General features: G+C 45.0%; 1 protein-coding gene across 4 annotated transcripts in view; it reads left to right on the top strand.

Moving 5' to 3' along the window:
• AMBRA1 (autophagy and beclin 1 regulator 1) overlaps positions 1-14,957 on the top strand; it is a 190,321-nt gene that overhangs the window by 13,378 nt on the left and 161,986 nt on the right. For all 4 annotated transcript variants that reach the window (XM_032775083.2, XM_032775082.2, XM_075065286.1 and 1 more), the window contains exons 2-6: positions 10,029-10,283; positions 10,567-10,625; positions 11,597-11,780; positions 12,554-12,726; positions 13,653-13,719. In XM_032775083.2, the coding sequence (XP_032630974.1) occupies positions 10,149-10,283; positions 10,567-10,625; positions 11,597-11,780; positions 12,554-12,726; positions 13,653-13,719 (618 nt within the window). In that variant the 5' untranslated portion in view covers positions 10,029-10,148. The remainder of the gene's footprint in view (positions 1-10,028; positions 10,284-10,566; positions 10,626-11,596; positions 11,781-12,553; positions 12,727-13,652; positions 13,720-14,957) is intronic.

Raw genomic sequence — 14,957 nt, 5'->3', positions numbered from 1 at the left:
CTTTTCCAGTGTCTTTAGTGGATAATTCACTTGTGCTGACGCTGTCTGAAATCCTCCCCTGCATCAAAACCAGCTGTGGTCCCTGAGAAAGGTGTAATATAAACTCGTCAAGAAACAACAGCAATCAGGGTAATGGGAAAGGAAAGATGGGGAGACCCACAGTCTCTGCAACATGCCAGTGTTCGCCAGTTACTCACTGTCAGTTACAGAACATCTGCTGAATGTTCCAAAATGATGTATTCTTGACTGTCTTTCCTGCCATGGGCAGATTTCTGTTTGGATTGCCTCTCTGACAGATGGGTTCCTGTCAGATCAGTTCAGTGTGCTTTCTGCTGGCCATTTGTCATGATGGTCTTCACCCTACATTCTCCTGGTGTACAGTAATGATCTCTATCTCCTGTTTTCCATTCATTCTGGGATTGCTAAAAGCCTCCTTTATGGATTCTGAACAATTACAGCTGGACTTGCGTAGCTCATTCAGAAACTGGGAATTCTCAAAACTCTTTTGAGGATAGCTGGCATGGTGCAGGATTCAGGGAGAATTGGGTCTGGGCTGGGTAATTCTCTTTCCACACTTGTAAACAGCCTAACACACAATCTATAGTGTCCTGAAATGCCCTGAAGGAAAAATTGTTAAAGAAAACAAAGCCACTAGTTGTGGAAAACCATTTGGCTTTCCACTTGTAGAATTTCCCTAGTACAATGGGCAACTTTCCAGATCTTTAATGACTCTACTAATAATTAATCTTGCACTTGTCGGGCAAAACTTGTGAGTGTTTTTTCCCTAGAACATGAGAGTTAAGAAACCCCTGCTTCTCATTCTGATTTTTAACTTTCAGGTGTGATATTTAATGTTCGGTATAACACATCCAATGCTACTGAGACAGTGGGCTGGAAAGGCCTGATCCATTGATCTTCACCTTCTGTCTATGCTGAGACCAGAATGTAGACCATTTCAAGCCTGTGGAGCTTCTGCTAGTCCTGTTTTAGGGTCACGTAGCTGATATAATACAATAAATATCACTTGCATTCTGTGTCATACCTGGCAATCATATTTAACCACAAACTGTGCCATATGCTGCTTTTCTTCCTCAGACAAAACTCTTTTGAAGCTGATAAGGAATATTGATAAGAATAGAAGGATTTGGCTCTACGTAAGAAAATTAGGAAGAGACTCCATTATTAAGAAAGATGAAAGGTTTCTTGCTTTTTAAAGTGAAGCCAATAAATATAGCTGATGCCCACAACTAAACTGGATACAGCAAAATAGAACCTACACACAGGGAAACAAATGCAATCTGAAATGCTTGCAGACCACATCTCCCCACTAAAGCCACTTTCACTACTACATTCAGAGTGTCATTAAGCTAGGAAAATGATGTACCTCTATCCTTAGTGAGCTCTAATTGGGTTAGCCTCAGAAGGGAGAGCCTCTATAATCCAACCTTCACTCAAGACTTCTTTATAGCCTAGGGGGGAGGCTGTTTGTGTGTGTCCAGATATGCACGAACAGGTACAGTGTGTCAGCCCTACAGTACATTTTAGAAAGCTGGGCAGCTCAGCAGCTTACCACGTAGGTGCTGACTACATGCCTTCAAACGATGGGGCACAAGAGATCCTGCTAGGGGTATGAAAAAACAGGTAGCAAGCTCCACAGGGGTCATGATCCAAAGTATTTTGTTCTCTATAAATGAGAATCTCAGTCCAAAGAGCTATGAACTTGGGACCAGAGCACAATAGGTGGAGCAGTGCTGCTCTCTTGGAGTACCTTCTCCAACACAGCTTGACCTGGTGTGAGCAGATCTGAATGTCTTCCATATTGTAGAGATCAGTTCATACTGAGTTTCAGTTGGGGATGGTTCAGGGAATGCCTTTTTTGCATTCAGTATAACCCTTTTCCCTTGTTCAACCTTCAAGTTCTCAGATTTAAGGCTTTTTTCCTAGAGCAGCATGATATGAGACCAGATAATTGAGATGAAAATGAATTTTTTCACCTCCCCCTGAGCGGTTGGCATCAAGCTGTCTAATAATGACTTTGTGTTATGCATAACACTAAAGATTTAGGCGGAATGACTTAAGATGACAATATGAAAATGCACCTAAGAGATCATGGCATTTCCACATAGCAAATACCCATGGTTCAGTAAGCACAATTGGAAACGTTAATGTAGCAAGCAAACTTGTTACTGTAAAGTAACAGCCATCTTCATGCTGTGTTGTTGTAGCCATGTCGCTTACAGGATATTAGAGAGAGACAGTGGATGAGGTAATATCTTTGGAGCTTACACGGAGTTCTTCAGGTTAGGTCTTGAAAAAAAGCTCTGTATAAGCTCCAAATCTGCTCTGCTCTCACCAAGAGAAGTTGGTCCAATAAAAGATATTACCTCACCCACCTTGTCTCTTAAAAATCTTAATGTTTTGTAACCTCTTGTCTTCCTGGTCACTTTTATCTGATGACCTGGAATTCCACAGAATAGAAGCTAAGGTTTTGAAAACAGCAGAGCATGGCTTAGCAGGTTCTGAAGCTCTGGATGGTACCCCACTTTTGACAATTTGTCTTCTCTCCTTTCCCTTCTTGGGTCTTCTTCACCAGCACAGTTGGTTTCAGAGGGTCTTCCTGAGGGATGTGGCTTTTGTAGTTCTGTTTTGCTTTACAGTGAAGCCTTTCCTTAAGAGGGGGTCCTATTCTTGTCTGTCTTCAGCTGGCTTCAGAATAGATTCTAGAGTGTGAGGGGTTGTCTACGCTGGAGATTTCTGCGCTGGGATTTTAGCTCTTCTCTTTACTACTCTGTCCTTGCTCTTAAATGCCATTGAAAGTTCCCAGTTAATATCAGCTTAGCTTGAATTTAGTTTGCTTTTATTCTTAGCTGGAAGAGAGAAGCGTTTCTTTTAGAAGGCTGCCTTTAGCAATTCACTGCGTTAACTTCTTTTTTATATTTTTACAAAGGAAAATGCTCTACTTTAGATTGAGTTGTCAGGCTTGAAATCATCAGACAAGCTCCTCCTTGTAAGCGGCTGCTGTCTTGGATTAGCAGTATAGAAGCTTTTTTCCATTAAGTGGGGTTTCTAGTGAGAATTCCTAGCTTCATACTTTGGCCATCCGTCTCTTCTTGTCTATGTGACTGTCACTTCTTTTCTGCCCTTTTTGTAGTAATCTGTTTTCTCCTTCATTGAGTATTGACAATATTTTCAGTGCTGTAGAAGTCAGAGGGCACAAGGGCCTTGCCCTCCTGGAGTTTGATTCTAAGTAGAGATGACACAACAGTACTGTACCTGTAGTGATCAAAAGGTAGCAGTATCATGTGGTGTGTGTCTTATTTGGACACAGTATAGAGAGTCACTTGTACTTGGAAGATTTTGGACAACCAACCCAAATCTGTGGGAACCAAACAGCTCAAACTGTCTAAATAGGTTACTAGGTGGTCACAATATCTGATGATTTCAAGTGACCACAAAAACTTTGTTACAGTGCATATCCCTTAGGTAACACTTAATATTTTAATACATTTCACAAGCAGTAACCCTGGAAATTTCTTATTACCTAGGGCTGGTCTGCACTACAAAGTTGTCCTGACATAAGTCTGCTTGCATTGACTTATTTGAGCAGGTGTCCATTTTCGCAGTAAGTGCCTGTTACCGTGCCGCAGTAAATCCACTTCCCCTAATGGTGTGGAGCAGTGGCCAACCTACTGAGGTCCAGGCAGTGCAAGTATAGGCAGTGCACAAACTGTGTCAACCTGAAAAGTCCTCTAGCAGCTGTCTCACAATGTCCCATTTCCTGCCACAGTGACAGCTTTGGTCATAATTGTAAATGACGCTGCACAGAGGTCACTCAGAATAGAAGCCCCACACATTCCCTTGGAAGCCCCCTGCATGTTTTTTGAAATGCCTTTCCTGACTGCCCACCTTGGTGAGCACATCAAGCAGCACTCCTTTGTATGCAGCTGCCCAACTGACCATGGTGGCTCCATGGTCTAGAGCAGTGCTCTTCACTATTTTTGAAGTGGGGGTCACTTTGGCAAAAAACCTTCAATGTGAGAGCCACATCAACTCCTAAATTATCACATTGCTTACTACTCCTTAATGATGTAATGTTACAGAACCATTTGTATAACTAAAACAATGTCTACTTGTACAATAAAACAATACTCCTTTTATAAATAAATGTTTGGAGATAGGTATATCTCCTGGAGCTGGAAGGGACCTTGAAAGGTCATTGAGTCCAGCCCCCTTCCTTCACTAGCAAGACCAAATACTGATTTTTTGCCCCAAATCTCTAAGTGGCCCCCTCAAGGATTGAACTCACAACCCTGTGTTTAGCAGGCCAGTGCTCAAACCACTGAGCTATCCCTCCCCCATCCAGGAAAATATATGGAATTAAAAAGGCACCTATGTGAGTAAACTTTTTAAGAGCAGAATAATGCAAAACTTACTTTAAAAACTGAGTGAATGAAAGTGTGCCTCTTCCTCCTTGACTTTGTTCATGCAATACTTGTAACCTGTCATCGCAATCCAAATGTAAGGCAGTCCAAATGTTCATTGGTCAGTTTGTTCCCCTGTTTTCTTTTGACTCCTCTGGCTGGGGTGTGGGAGAGGCTGGGTGTGAGGGGTTCAGGGTGCAGACTGGGGCTCAGGGCTGGGGCAGAGGGTTAGGATGCCGGGGGGGGGGCAGGGATGAGGAGTTTGGGGTGCAGGCAGGCTGCCCCGGGGCTGGAGCCAAAGGACTCCCCCCAGTCTTCTCCCCCCTGCTAGCAGGCAGTGTGGAGCTCCAGGGGAAGGGGCCCCTCTCTCCCCCCTGCCGGCAGCAGGGAGCTCCAGGGCCAGGGAAGAGGCGCACAGCCAGGGGTGGCTCCAGGCACCGGCATGCCAAGTGTGTGCCTGGGGCGGCAAGCCATGGGGAGCGCTCTGTTGGTCGCTGCGAAGGCAGCAGGCAGGCTGACTTTGGCGGCATGCCTGCAGAGGGTCCACTGGTCCCACGGCTTCGGGGACCTTCCGCAGGCAAGCTGCTGAAGGCAGCCTGCCTGCAGTGCTTGGGGCAGCAAAATACCTAGAGCCGCCCCTGCCCACAGCAGCCCTGCAAGCCCCAACTTGCTCCCCTCCCCAGTTCCTGCCCACCCCCTATCTCTCCAGGTCCTTGCTGCGTAGCCCTTTAGAGGTGCTGCATGGCTATTTTTAGCATGCTGCACAGCTTAGAGGAAACCTAGTGAGCCTCACTTAGGGTGAATGGGAGCCACCACTGGCTCGTGGACCTTGCAATGAAGAACACTGCTCAGTCTAGAGGCTCTTCTGCCTGGACTAGGCAGGAGGTATTTGGTCTTTTGGGTCTGTGAGGAGAAGAGACTGTGCAGGCACAGTTATGGACCAGCTGTAGAAAGATGGACATCTCTCAACGGATTACACAGGGGATGCAGGCAAAGGGCTATGACAGGAATCAGCAGCACTGCTGCTGGAAAGTGAAGAAACTGTGGCAGGGATATCACAAAGCCAGGGAGGCCAACAATCGATCTGGTGCTAAGCCACTGACCTGCCGGGCTACATGCCATACTTGGCAGGGATCTCACCAGCACCCTGCAGACCACCATGGATACCTTGAAGGAGCCCAGAGCAAAGACCCCTGCTGTAAACGGCAATGAGTGGTGGGAAGAGACACGGCAGGGGGGCTTCATCCATGCCTGAGCCATGACCTGTTTCGGACTCTTACACAGTGTAGCCAGGCGAGCACTGATAAGCCTGATGAAGGGGAAGGGAACTTGAGTAAGTGTGTGTATGTATTCTTTTTTTCTTACAATCTTTAAATTTAAAGATGGTTCCCGGCCCCTCCCCTAGTTAAAAAGACACAGGTTTAGACTTTTCACTGTTTTACTCATACAAGAAGAGGTAGAGGAACAGCAAACAGAGGTAGAGTTGGCATCTACTTTTCATTGCCCCTGTTGGATTAGGTGTGTGGGAGCACGCAAAAGCACTTTGATTATGCACATTGGGATGTCCCTGTTAACTCTACTGAAAGATCTCAGTGAACATTTCCTGGAGATACTTTGTAATCTTCTCCCCAAGGTTTATAGGGATGGCAGCCTTATTTCTTCCTCCATGGTAGGATGCTTTCCCATGCCACTCTCCAATGACTTTGGCTGGTACCACTGCTGAGTACAGAGGCTAGTGGCATACCAGTAGCACCTATGTTCTCTGTGTCTTTGTAACCCTCAGGAGTGAGAGATCTGCTAAAAACCACCACTGCCTGTTGAAAATAATGCTAATATTCAGTGCCATTACCCTATACTCATATCCAGGGAACATTTTATTGCTCTTTATGTTACAGAAAATCCCATCTCCCCATCCCCACCTCTGGTCATACTCACCCTGGCTGGGGCTGGAGAGCACGGCTGTGCCAAGGCACTCCAAAGCTGAAGTGTCAACAAACACTTCTTATTAAAAATGTTTCTGGAAATAGGGGAAGGGAGTTTTGAAACAGATCTTTGGCTTTCCGTTGTGACTGTAAATACAATGGCATATGCCTGTTTATATAAGCAGCTTCTAGCCTGAAGGTTTTGAGGGGTGCCCCCTCCACACCTGCCTAATGCCTGACTCTGATGAGGTGGAGCAGGAAGAGGACAAGGGAGGACCTGTTCTGAGAGATCCTGCAAGCCAGTGCTGCATTAGACCAGGAACCAAGGGCTTGGAGGATGACCAGCAGCATGGAGAAAGAAAGAGGACAGGAGAAAGTTCCATCAGGACAAGGAGAAGGAAGTGCACAAGGACATAAAAAGTCTTCTCAGGCAGCAAACCCAAATGCTGCAGAGCTTGATCCAAAAATCCCAGACTCCCACCATTTGCTGTCTTCGGGGAACTCTGATTGCTGTTCCCTACACTCCCACAGGCCACATCCTCCCCCTACCACTCTACAATGAGGAAAACCATAGCTTCACATATGCTGACCTATGAGAGCCGTGGCTGCTATCTATGTAACACCAATGGATTACATCTGTGCACTGAAATGGACAGAAATGTTTGCTGCCTTCCCAATTTTAAAGTTCCACTCTGATAATTTGTTTAAAAAAAGTGCATTACGTTGCCTGTGTATTTTTTTTACACATTGTGTTTTTTTTCCACTGTTTTTCCCACTCAGTTATATTTTTGGAGAATAAAATTATCTTCAGTAGTTCCCAACACATTGCAGAATGCATAGTGGTACTCAAATACAAGGTGCTTGTAAGTGTACCATGCCACATAATTCATAGGTTCAGGAAAACACCTTGTCATATTTTTAAATGTACAGCAAACACTACACCATTCTTAGAGCACCGAAAGTTCTCAGCCCAGAGCCTACTCCAGCATAGGATGCTACTGTTGGCTGCATTGCTCCACATTGGGCTTTTGTAATATTCTGTGTGTCTGGCTGGGCAAAGTCGTCAGACAGCCACTCCACCAGCCACTTCTATCCTGGTGGCAGCTTTTTCCCCCTTTGCCTTACAGATAGGTATCTGCTTTGTCCTGCATACTATAACCTTTGGGATATTTTGCTCCCTGAGATCCATTCTAGTGAGTAAACATCTCTAGTGTCCCTTCAGTCTGCCAAAAGTATAGTCAACAATCTTTCTGCACCTGCTGAACCAGTAGGTGAATCTTTCCTTGGTGCTATTGAGGTGGTCAGTGGAACAAAGGCTAGGGTGAGTCCCCCCAGAATCGTTACTGGCATTTCAACATCACCAGTGGTGATCTGTCAGTTGGGAAAGAATGTGCCTGCTTCCAGCTTTCTGAGCAGTCTTATGTCCTTTAAAGGTGTGAGCGTCGTGCACCTTCTCTGACCAGCCCATGGTGAGATTGGTGAAGCATCCTCTGAGATTCACCAGTGCTTGTATAACCATGGAAAACTAGCCTTTTCTATTCATGTACTCTGTGGCAAAGTAGGCTGATGCCAAATGGGGATATGTGTGTTGTCTGTCATCCCAGCGCCATTCAGGAACCACATTGCTGCAAATCCATCCAGTAGATCCTGCACATTGACAAGAATGATAGACCTGCATAGTAGGAGATGATTGATGACCCTAGACATTTTCATAACAATGGCCCCTACTGTGGATTTCCCAACTCCAAAATGATTTCTCACTGGTCAGTAGTAATCTGATGTTGCAAGCTTCCAGAGTGTAATTGCCACTCGCTTCTCCACTGCCAATGCAGCTCTCATTCTGGTGACCTTGCCCTGAAAGGATGGGGCAAGCTTGGTTCACAGATCCAGGAATGTGGCCTTTCATATCAGAAAGTTCTGTGGCCACTGCTTGTCCCAAATCTATATTACGATGCAGTCTGACCAGTGGGTGCTCAGCTCTTGGGCTCAGAACTGGCACTTCTCTTTCTATAGCTGCTCTGTGAATGAAATCATGTCCCGTGTTCTTATGGTCTTTCCTGTGTGTCTGAAAATACAGCATAATCATACACCCCATGTTTGCAATGTTCTTGAGATTAGTGCAGAGCTCTGCTGGCTCCATGCTTCTGCCAGAGATGACAGACACTGAGAAGTGTCATATGGGTTTGTGCGATTTTTTTAATAAAGTGTGAAAATTTTGGGATGTGGATGACATTATGGTAAGGAGAAAGTTGTATGATAGGAACTTAACTCTCAAAATACTGTGAAAATTTCCCAAAAGATATTGTGCTGGACAGTGGCCCATGGGACACTGGGACATCTACCTTTGGCACATTGTGCTTTGAATTGACACAAGCATTTCTGTTGAGTATGTGCAGTGCTGATGCAAGCAGCCAAGTATGTATGTGCTCCAGCAATATATAAACTTGAGTGGCTGTACTCTGACAACTTGCATCAACCAACGTTTATAGTGTAGACATGGCCTTATGTAAATTGTTATCTTGTTCTTACAAATAGTGGTTGGGAAATGGGAGGGGGAGACTGCAGAGAGGTGAAGTGACATGCCCAGTGTCAGAGATGGTGTTCCTGTTAGAGATGTTTTAGAACATTGAACTAAAAATCATGTGATGATGAGGTGTGTGCTTAGTTGGCTCCTCAAATGGCTTTTGGCACATACTGGTGGGGAAGGCAGTTGGGATTTGTGAGAAGTGCATTCATGCGATAAGACTGAACTCAACCTAACTATTGTGATTAACCAGGAAATTCAGAGCTCTTTGAACTACTGTTTTGGGCTCTCTCTACAGCTGGAATTGAGCACTGTCAGTTTGTACTTGAGTCACTTAGAGAATACATTTTTGAAACCGGAATGGGTAGAAACGAATGTTTATTACAAAAGAGATTTGCAAAGGCTTATTTAAATAGCTTGTGTCCTTTATTGCTTCTTTTTGATGCACAAAGAAGGCCCAAAAGGCTGTTTCAAAGGTTATTTTTTTTCTACTTCATTTTAAACAAAAAGATATTGGGAACATCAATCCTGATCTTCCCTGTTTTTGTTGGAGTACCTGCAGGAGGGCAAAAAGAAAGTTTGTGAGTTCTAATAACTAACTGAAGTCACTGAATATTTAACAAAGACTTCTTGTATTCAAAATGTTAACAGGTCAGAACTGAATCTGTATGAGCAAAAAACAAGAGTATTAAACAGTTTGACGACAAATCCCTTCCCCTCTTAACAGCTGAACTTTCACTCTCTTGCTGCATACAGTGTTGTCATTTATACTAGTTTTCTAGGCATAAACTCATCCAGCATAGTCAGGACCTGAATATTTAGTTAGGTTTTTTTTTTTTTTTGAAGACAGAAAAAGCATTTTTTGAGAACCTCTTTCAGGCCTTCATTCTATATCCCATTTGCAGTGTAGCAAAAATGGGCCTAAGTCCAATTTTCTTTCCTTTCCAGGTCACCTTTAGCAAAGGTGAACGTTTAGATTCTGAGGTATAACTCCAAGGAGTGGATTATTAAAATCTCTGGCTGCAGAATCATGGAATACCCAGGGCCTTGACAATGGAAGAAAGGAAAGTGGGGTGGTGTAACTGGTGGATGAGGTCTTGAAGCCTTCCTCTTTCCACCCAAGCCAAAGCTGCCATTGATGTAGTTCTCCTCTCTTTCTAGAGTTCCATGAGTCAGCCTCTTCAGATGTGGATGGACTGTCTGTAGGTTCTTGGCTGTTGTTATCTGGAGCTCACTGGTGTCTCATCCCAGTCCCTAGTTTAACAGTGGCTACTGAGAGACATGAAGGTTGTACCAGAGAAGAATGCTGTGCGGATCCTGTGGGGCAGAGAACGTGGCACCCAAGCCTTGGGCGCTCAGCGGCTTCTGCAGGAGCTGGTGGAGGATAAAACCCGATGGATGAAATGGGAGGGCAAGGTAAGGTCATGGGACAGAAGGACACACCTGGCGGGTGGGTTTGTCCCAGCACATCTGGAGGTGGGGATTTGAGATTAATATTTGTGTTTTTTGTGGTATGTTCCACTTTGTGTCAGATATGGCCCCTGGATATGCTGAATCTGACCCATCCAGGTTCCTGGATGGTGGGGAGGGGAGTGAGTTCTTTGTTCCTTTGGGGTCCCCTATGTTGTCTGTGTTTTGGATAAGAGTTGAGACTGTGATCATATGACACTCATATTTCCTTCTCCATTGGCTTTTTCAGAAAGTTGAGCTACCAGACAGCCCACGTTCCACGTTCTTGCTGGCATTCAGCCCTGATAGGTAACTGACTTCTGTTTTGTTACTTGTTTAAACATATTGTTATGCCAGCAAAGGTTGTGGAGGCTCGTGCCCCTTGAGAGTTCAGGAGCTGGCAGCAGACATGAGACTTCAGGTTTCTGTGCTGCAGAGATGATGAACATAGGTCATCTATGCAGCCCATGATACACAGTTAGCACTTAATTTCTGAATGCCTGTTAGAGTTGCATAGTGTTCAGGGAAGAGGCTCTGCCCAGCTGTTCTGGGAGTTAGGAGGAAGGTCTGGGGAGCAAATGGTGTCACCGAAAACTATTTATACAGTGCCAATGAAGTACCAGGGCACTGAGCCAAATCTCAGAGTGCCTGCCTGAAGGAATTGACAGTCTAAAATCAGGACAGAATGATGCAGGATTAATGTCTTATAATAATAATTGGGGGTATACCTATCTCCTAAAACTGGAAGGGACCTCGAAAGGTCATCGAGTCCAGCCCCCTGCCTTCACTAGCAGGACCAAGTACTGATCTTTGCCCCAGATCCTGAAGTGGCCCCCTCAAGGACTGAACTCACAACCCTGGGTTTAGCAGGCCTATGCTCAAACTACTGAGCTATCTCTCTCCCCGCATCCTGGAAATATGGATGATGGAAGGAGGCGAGGGGACAGCAGTGAGAGGGATGAATTGGGAAACAAGGGAAGAAAGCTCAGTGTCATTTGACCTGAGTCAGCTCGTGAGAGGGAAGAAGGATTTGGTTGTGTGCTGTATCTCTGAGCTTTAGTCCTTGTATATTCGTAGGGTTCTCTCAGCGACAGGGAATCGAAGGGGCCAGATTTCTAAAATATGGATGTACCTGAGACTGGGCTGCATCTGCATATTCTTAGTACAAATAATAAATAATAATAATACTCTGATGGAGCTGGTTGAGTTAGCACAACATATTGTTGTCTTGTCTCTTCTCCACCCTCCCCTGCATTAATTCTACCCTTTTCTTTTCCCAGGACCCTCATGGCTTCCACCCACGTGAATCACAATATCTACATCACAGAGGTGAAAACGGGCAAGTGTGTCCATTCTTTGGTTGGACATCGGCGCACACCGTGGTGTGTGACCTTTCACCCTACTATCCCGGGACTCATTGCTTCAGGATGCCTAGATGGGGAGGTTAGAATCTGGGATTTACATGTAAGTCTTTCCTGAAACACGTAAGTGTTTTAGTATTTGTAGTGCAGCAATTTTGTCTGTGCTTGAGGCATCCAAACGTTGCCCAGCTGAGAACTGCTCTGATGCAGCTTTCTGAGAACTGTACCAAATGTGTACAACAGAGCAGATTGCAGTCACCCTCCTGTCTCATATGGAGGTGAAACTCCTGGAGACCATAAAGTTCCAACAAACTCTTTAGTTGATTTAAACTCCCAGGCCACATGGCACGTTGGCTGTTGTCTCCTCTCCAGGCCACACATCTGTATTGATGAGTGGTGTAGGCCATATTTCAGACCTTCACATGGCTCTGGGGCTCACTCCATCTTAGTTCGTATGAAAAAAAATTGCTTTTCTGTTGCTGGTCTCATGGGGAATAACTTGCATTCTGCCCTAGGAATAGTGCTATGCCGTTACTTTTGTTTTCTCCACTGATGACTCTCCCAGTGGTTGATGCATAGACAAATGATCTGTTCTGTTTGGCAGAGTGCTTTGGAACGTGGTGTTCTACAGGCTCTCTGAGACACAACTACCTACGGCATGTCGGTGGTCACTGTTGCAAGGTGTTTTGTGTTCTGGCTGTAGAGTCAGATGACGGTGTAAAGTGAGAGTAGATGATGACTTTGATTGCAGCAGAAGTACAGCAGTTCCATGCTATATGTGGAGTTTTGGGGCTGGTTTGGGTCTGTGACATTGACAGAGAAAACTAGTTCCCTAAAATTGTTAAGTAGCTGATGATTCCCCCTTTCCCACTCCAGGGTGGAAGTGAGAGCTGGTTCACAGACAGCAACAATGCCATTGCATCTCTGGCTTTCCATCCTACGGCTCAGCTCCTGCTGATTGCAACAGCCAATGAGATCCATTTCTGGGACTGGAGTCGTCGAGAACCCTTTGCAGTGGTGAAGACAGCCAGTGAGATGGAGCGAGTCCGGTGAGTGCTCATTCCTAGGGGAGCAGAACACTTGTACTTCCAGCATGAAAAATGGCATGGTGTGGGGGAATATGTAGCAGTCTCTCTGGGGCAGAGGACACTCAGAAGGTAACTGCCCTTCCACCCTGACCTTGGTTTCAGCTACTTGGAGCATTGTCTTGCCTTGTTCTCAGTGCTCCTGCTCAGTTCGTGGATCAGTGACTGTGGACAGTAAAACCAAAGGAAAAAGATTAGATCAGAAATATGAACAAATATAATTTAGGCTGTTGCATGCTATGGGATCCTTCCCAGCTCTGCCACAGGATTGGCACTTGTAAGACTGATCTTCAGATTTAATTAGCAACACAGGGTTAAGTATGATTGTTCCTAGGATGGGAGAGCCAGATGCTGTGGAAGATGACTTCCTACCCTTGGAGTCAGGACTGAATCAATATTCCAGCATGATGCTAAATGGTGATATGCTGCTGGAGGTTCATTCTTTTGAATAACTTAAAATATATGATCCTGACAAAAATCCATAGTCCTTAAAGATCCCCGGGCACTTCCACAAGAGACGTTAACACCTCTCTTTCCTGTCCAGATTCTAGGGTACTTATTTTATGTTGCCATAAATTTCCCTAGCAGTGCAGTTGGATACAAGAACTCCCTCTCCTAAACTATTGTGTAGGATTGCTGCATGCTGTTGAACAGCTGCAGTCTTCACCTTGGAGGTAGCTATAGTTTAGGGGTGGATGAATAAATCTTAATACGTGACATTTTTGAAGGACTTTGGGATACTTCAAAGTGAGAGGTGCTGCTATAGAAATGTAAAACTTCCTACTCGATAAACCTGTGTGTGAAGTCTGTTATCACTGGAACATCTGGTTTTCTCCGTCAGTGTGAAATGCCAACTGACAACTAAGCCTCCGACTCTGTTCTTGTTTCAGGCTGGTACGATTCGATCCCTTGGGACACTACTTGCTCACAGCGATTGTCAACCCTTCCAACCAACAGGTGAGAATAATCTCATCAAGGTGCTCTGTGCTAACCAGAGCCTGTTGCTTGGCAATCTGATACTTTGTTTAAAATTAGACGCCTTCTTGAATTCAAAGTTGTGTGTCTCATCTAAATCTGTCACATGGACACTGTTCTGTCACGCCCATAACATGCACAAGTGACATTAACAAATCGGGGCCGGGAGACTAAAAGTATAGACAGTGACTTCCATCCTGATCCTGCTGCAGGATGAGGGGCTCAAGAGTCATCCCTGCTACATTTGCAAAGGCCTCCTTGGCACTTTTCATGAAATCCTGCTGAAGAATTTTGCTGCAACTTCACTGCCCTTGATTAGGCTGTAGAACTGTTAGCCAGAGCCCCACAGTGGCTGAATCTGCCAGGTGCTGACTTCCTTTTTTTGCTGTGGCTGATTTGTTGTGGAACTGCAAGGTATGGGGTTTGTCAGGGTCCACACAAGGCTTCCTTATGGATTAGGCACTAGATAGCTTCATACAACCCAAGGATAGTGTCTCTGCTTTCCTTTTGGAAGAAGTTTGTGTCCTTGTCTGTCTATGGGCTGTAACTGGCTTCCCTTTTTATACACATAAGTGAACAGTCATAGATATGTAGGTCTGGAAGGGACCTCCAGAGGTCGTTAAGTCCAGCACCGTACACGCGGGCAGGACCAAGTAAACTTAGACCATCCCTGGGAGGTGTCTGTCCAACCTGTTCTTAAAAATCTCCAACGATTGGGAGTTTATTCCAGAATTTAACTACCCTTATAGGTTTTTCCTAATATCTAACCTAAATCTCTTTTGCTGCAGATTAAGCCCATTACTACTTGTCCTACCTTCAGTGGACATGGAGAAAGTTGATCACCATCCTTGTTATAACAGCCCTTAACATACTTGAAGACAGGAGTCAGGCCTCCCCTCAGTCTTCTTTCCTCAAGTCTAAACATGCTTAAACCTTTCCTCATAAGTCAAGATTTCTAAATCCTTTTATCATTTTTGTTGCTGTCCTTTGGGTTCTCTCCAGTTTGCCCATATCTTTTCTGAAGTGTGGCACCCAGAATTGGACACACTACTGCAGCTGAGACCTAACCAGTGCCAACTGAAGCGGGACACTTCTTACATAGAACATTCCTGTTAATACATCCCAGCATTATAGAGTTTGTTTTTTTTCCAAATGCATCATGTTGTTGACTCTTACTCAGTTTGTGGTTCACTATAATCCCCAAATCCTTATCAGCTACC

Source organism: Chelonoidis abingdonii, chromosome 4 (genome assembly GCF_003597395.2).
Source record: "Chelonoidis abingdonii isolate Lonesome George chromosome 4, CheloAbing_2.0, whole genome shotgun sequence".
In the NCBI taxonomy this organism is placed as follows: Eukaryota; Metazoa; Chordata; order Testudines; family Testudinidae; genus Chelonoidis; species Chelonoidis abingdonii.
This window is presented reverse-complemented; position numbering and strand designations above follow the sequence as displayed.